This window comes from Carlito syrichta, unplaced genomic scaffold (assembly GCF_000164805.1).
Source record: "Carlito syrichta isolate Samal-C Ts95f unplaced genomic scaffold, Tarsius_syrichta-2.0.1 Scaffold303315, whole genome shotgun sequence".
Classification (NCBI taxonomy): domain Eukaryota; kingdom Metazoa; phylum Chordata; class Mammalia; order Primates; family Tarsiidae; genus Carlito; species Carlito syrichta.
The window spans coordinates 72139-77918 of record NW_007247411.1 but is presented as its reverse complement, the minus strand read 5'-3'; the positions used below and the strand labels follow the sequence as shown (position 1 = coordinate 77918).

The 5780-nt window shown below is 34.0% G+C and overlaps 1 protein-coding gene across 1 annotated transcript in view; it reads right to left on the bottom strand.

Annotated features, from left to right (window-relative positions):
* Positions 1-5780, bottom strand: part of LOC103260721 (cytoplasmic dynein 2 heavy chain 1-like) — a gene marked incomplete at its 5' end in the record, with an annotated part of 80695 nt that overhangs the window by 13245 nt on the left and 61670 nt on the right. The window contains 2 exons of the mRNA XM_021712488.1: positions 658-739; positions 1737-1846. Of these exons, the coding sequence (XP_021568163.1) occupies positions 658-739; positions 1737-1846 (192 nt within the window). The remainder of the gene's footprint in view (positions 1-657; positions 740-1736; positions 1847-5780) is intronic.

Sequence of the window (5780 nt, the reverse complement as noted above, 5' to 3'; positions counted from 1 at the left end):
CCTCAGCCTCCCAAAGGCGCGGGATTACAGGCTGAGCCACCGAGCCCGGCTGGGACTGAATTTTAGAACAGATAACCTAAAAGAACTTTATGATTTGTATTTTTTTTTTTTTTATTAGAGTCTCACTCTGTCACCCAGGCTGGAGGACAGTGGCACGCTCACAGTCACCACAGCCTCGACCTGCTGAGCTCAGGTGATCCTTCCGTCTCAGCCTTCTAGGTAGCTGGAACTACAGGCACTCATTACCATGCCTGGCTAAAGTTTTGATTTATTGTAGAGATGAGGTCTCACCAAGTTGCCCAGGCTCGTCTTGAACCCATGGGCTCAGGCAATCCTCTCACCTCGGCCTCCCAAAGTGCTGGGATTATAGGTGTGAGCCACCATGCTCGGCTGATTTGTATAATTTTTTACCAAATGCTACACTTTCAAATATTGTATCCCTAAGATTCCTATCTTTGCATTAGGAGATTCTGTATTTTGTAATGCAAGTTGTTTGATGCTAAGTTTTAACTCTGATTTTTCACATAGATAATACAATCTAACTCTGCTGACCTTGCACTATAATGATAAGTAACTTTGAGATCAAATTTTAGAATCTCTTATATCAGTTAGTGATACATCTTAGACTCAGATAAATATCTAAAGTTAATCAAGTACCTTAATTTGTAGCTTTGCTTCTTGAAGTCGACCTTTCCATGAGGCTACAAATTTAAGGCTATCCATAGAATGACCCATTGCCCTGTAAAAGTAAAGTATCAAATGTCACAAGGCAATAATCTGTAGGAGTTAAAATATAAAGAGTAAAGATAGATATATTCCTATTTATCTAAAACTGGAATATTTACCATGTATAAATAATATCTATTAAATTATGCACAATATCTTAAAATTTAGAGTTTATACTAAGATTTAAAAGTTAATTGTATCAGTCTCCTTTTTGATGTTATAAGCTTCAAAATGGTAGTAGCTTTTTTTTTTTATTTTTTTCATTTTTATATCTTCTCTTTTGACTGTAACCCTAAAATGCAGGCACATGATAGGAGTTCAATAAATGTTTATTAGCTGAACTGAAGTTTTACATTTATAATGTGATTCTGAGGCAATACAAATTGAAATCCTCGGGTTACTAAACAACTCCTTTTTGTTTAGAATATTTTTGGTAGCATCTCTTTCATTATATTCTAACTTGTTAAAAATAAAACCCTATGTATGATATGATAATCTGAGTGTGGTATAAAAAAGAGCTTGATATTAACCATCAAGTCCTGCTCTCTATCAAAGAAACTAGACAGCACTGTTCAACAGAATTTTCTGCAAAATAAACAAATTTCATGGAGTCCAAAATGGTAGCCACTAGCCATAAGGTATTACACACTTTGAATGTGGCTAGTGTGGCTGGAAAACTAAACTGTCAACCTTACTTTACTTTAGTTAGTTAAAATTTAAATAACTCCATGTGACTTCTGTCTTCCATATTGGACAGCATAAGTCTAGATAAATGATTGAAATTATAAAAGTTAAATTGTATCTTTTTCAATTCCAATAAAATACATCATAATTAAAGGCAATGATTTTTTAAGCTAAAAGCTAACTATATAATTCACGTATAGTAAAAAAAATAGCACAACTATCAGTATTTCAATAAATTTCTTGACAATCAAAGGTAGTATAATAGGAATTAAGCACAATATAATTACCCTCAGGGACAAATAAGTAAAGTATTTCATTTTAATTACCTTGCAGTTTCCTGGCGAAGAGCATTAAGAAATGTGTCTGGATGGAAGAGCTCTGACAGATTAAGAGTATCAGAGAGAAGAGTCTGTTTTTCAGCTTTATCTACCCAGTTCTAGAGGAGAAAAATATATAAGTACACATACACTTAAAAGATGAATAAATCAATTAGGTAATTATTATGCATAATTCATTTTTGATGAGAAAGCTATATGGTTTCTAAATGCTTTGAAATAATATCTAGAAGAAAACAAGATTTTCACTTTGTATTGCAAAGTCTGGCATAGTAATTTGGTGCAATATTCACTCATTGCAAATAAGCCTCCTTGCACAACCTTAGTTGGAAAAAATCTGCTCACACAATTAGTTGGAAAAAATCTGCTCACACAAAAAATTCTGAAATGTGAACGCCAGCCTGAGGCGTTAGATGTGGGCCAGCGCTTCTCTCAGAAGTGCCGAGGAGATGCTGACCATCTGGGTCAACCAGAGTCCTCAGGTCTCCAGGTCTTGGCAACGCAAGCTGAGTGCGGGTCCAGCTGCAAGCCTGACGGTGCACGGGCCCCCTTACAGAATCAAATCTTACCATGGAGAGTCGTGTCCAAAAGAAACAATTCTAGGTCAAAAAGTGTGTGTAAATAACACTTTCTACTTATTTGCCATGTCATAAGTCAACCTATACTCCATTTGGGGAAATACACATCAACATAAAGTATGATAAATATTTTTTAAATTGCCATTGGGAAAAATTACAGAAGCAGCATGTGGTCTATGCAACGCTTACGCTACACTTTCCATGTACTAATCAAATGTACGCGCACCATGACCCTGCACGTCAGCATCGATGTCCCCGTTTCACAAAGGGAAACGGAGGCCGGGAGGTTAAAGGTCTTGCTGCCAGGAAACAAGCTCAGGCAGCCTGAAGCGATTTCTCTGGGATACTTCCTGTAGGAACCAATAGGCTTAAGAGACAGGTAGCTTACTGATGATTTCTGAACCAGCCTGTTATTCCAGCTGGTGCACAGAGATGGTACTACAGTATGTCAGCTGCTAAAAACTTACAGAACCATCATATACTAAGTAATTCATTTTGCATAATTCATAAGCCATCTAAGAAAAATTATGTTATTTTAATTTATTACTATTGTAGAAAGGATGTTTTGTGTACTGTAACACCCTATTAGCTACCAGCATTTATTATCTCTTAGCCAGGTCTACAATAGAAGAAATTAAAATCTCCAAAGCTACTGTGTTTACATTACTATTTTAATGCATTTGCTTAGTGCTCATATTCTGTATTAAATATGTTCCCATTTGTCCTTCCTACCATTTTACTTATTAGTAGAGAAAAATTTTAAAAGACCTCCTTAATAAAGTAAAATTATTCCTTTTGGATATTATCCTTTACAATAATAACATTTCATAAAGTCTTCATTTTCGATTAAATAATCTAAAGTTTCACATAGCATATTTACTCCTTAGCAAATAATTTTTAATGTTATCTGTCTGATAATTTATCTTTCATTAGCTAAACACAGTAAAAAAATAATTCTTACATGACTCTTTATTATGTTTATTCCTGTTATTTTATGACTTATTTTAAAATAATCATTTAATAAATAAATATTCCTAATCATACTATTATTTCATTAATTAAAATTAATTTTAAATTCAAATAATCCCAAAAGAGTTGTTGCCAGAATGGATGTGCATACATAGATCAAACTAATTAAAAATTAGAGTATGGCCAATAGATTTTCACTTCACTAAAGTCTGAGTTAATATAACTAGTCAAAGAAGGAAAGCGCTTTCAGTAAAAATATTTTAATTAGTCCACAGGAAGAAATAACTTGTAAATTTACTAAGCTTAAAGGTACACTAATGAAAAGGTATTATTTGATAAGACAGAGTCTAAATAACAATGGTTCTTTTAACGTGTAAAATGTCTTTGAACAGCAAACTTCACAGTGAAGCAACAAGCACATTTTTCTTTTAAAAACCACATTTATTCTCATTTATAAACACAGAAATAAAGAACTGAGTGCATTATCTTTAATAAGCAGAAATATGCACAAATTAATTGGGCTTGAAACAAGTTATGAGCACATTAGTTGGTAAATATTTTTCATTAAATGTTTCTTTACTTCACTCTTGGTTATGGACCATGCTACTTTTATAGGATAAGGTTTAAGACTGAACATAAAGTCTCTAGTCTTTCCAATGAGTATGAGACAATAGACCTACAATTCTTCAAATGATGTATAACGCATGTAATTATGGAGATTAAGCGAATAAGTAGCTGACAGAACTGAATGATTGAGTGGGCTGGGCGATTTCTTGGTTGCCACACACAAACACATACACAAACAAACATAGAATCACAGGCAGTAAAACTTCTAAACTGGAAGGAACCATAGAGATTATCCAGTTAATAGTTCCCATATTGTAAATAAAATGATTTTCTAAGGTGATAAAGTATTGTAATATTTTATTTTTAAAATGCTGGTTACGAAGTTGAATTTATAAATTCAAACTACATTCATTTATTCAGAAGCATTTACTGAATGCACAGAGCTTATCATTTAGTTGGGAAGATAAGACATACACGAGTAACAGTGAAACATTGTAGTAAGTGGAAAACTACATAAGAAATAAATAAGCAGGGCTGGGTGGCTCAGCCTGTAATCCCACGCCTTTGGGAGGCTGAGGTGAGTGAATTGCCTGAGCCCGTGGGTTTGAGACCCGCCTGGGTAACTTGGTGAGACCTTATCTTTACAATAAATAAAAAATTAGCTGGGTGTGGTAGTGCGCGCCTGTAATTCCAGCTACTTGGAAGGCTGAGGCGGAAGGATCGCCAGAGCCTGACAGGTCGAAGCTGCAGTGGCCGGGAGTGGCCACTGCACTCCAGTCTGGGCGATGGAGTGAGACTCCAACTCAAAAAAAATAAATAAATAAAATAAATAAATAAATAGTATCTCACGAGAGCTCCACTATTCTGGACCAATATCTTCAGAATTTTGAAGGAAAAAGGTGTTCCCTCAAGAATATTATCTAGTTAACTTATCAGTCAATTGTAATACAAGCAGGCATCATTTTTACATAGGATAGAGTTCAGAAAATATATACGATACCTCTTATCTTTTCTTATTTTACAATTTATTTATTTACTTTTGAGTCGGAGTCTCACTCAGTTCTAATTTTTTTTAAATTTTTTGTAGAGATAAGGTCTTGCTATGTTGCCCAGGCTGTTCTCAAACTCCCAGGCTCAAGCAATCCTCCCGTCTCGGCCTCCCAAAGTACTGGGATTACAGGCAATAACCATCACACTTGGCTGTATCTTTTTTAAAAATAGCATAGTACCACAAATTTTTAAACTCTGTTAAATCTTAATACTAACATTTTTAAGGACATAGAAGTCAAAGGCTAACACTATTGGCTATAAGCAATGTAACTGGCTTAATACAGAATTAAATCTAAATGATTATTGTAACAAAATTAAATACACATAAAAAACAATTTTTGAAAAACCCAAAGGGCCCAAGGCATAAAATCAGAAAAAATTCAATCAAATGATTGGAGTAAGTTCAGATATATTAATTATACCCCCACAGGGAAAAAAGTTTCCTTTAAAGCGTTTGCATATATTTATGAAATGTGCATCCAGACACAAAGAATAAACTGTGCCTCATTCTCTAATGATAATCAAGAAAAAACAATTAGAATTTAATATATTATAAGGTAGCATTACAGATCACTAAGGAATAAAAAATTATTCACTAAATGGTTCTGGGGGAAATGGTTAATTGCTTAAAAAAATTCTACTCACATTCTAACCTAAAATTATGCTACTTAGGATCAAGAGTAGAATTTTATTCCACAGATTAATGGAGCAAAAAAGAAAATCTTTTAACATGAGGAAAGAAGGGAGGAGATTATATATCTGATTACAGAATGGTGGACTTTCCTAAAAAAGAAAAAAAGGTTAATGATACAAATATCTCTCTCTCTCTCTCTCTCTCACACACACACACACACACACACACACACACACA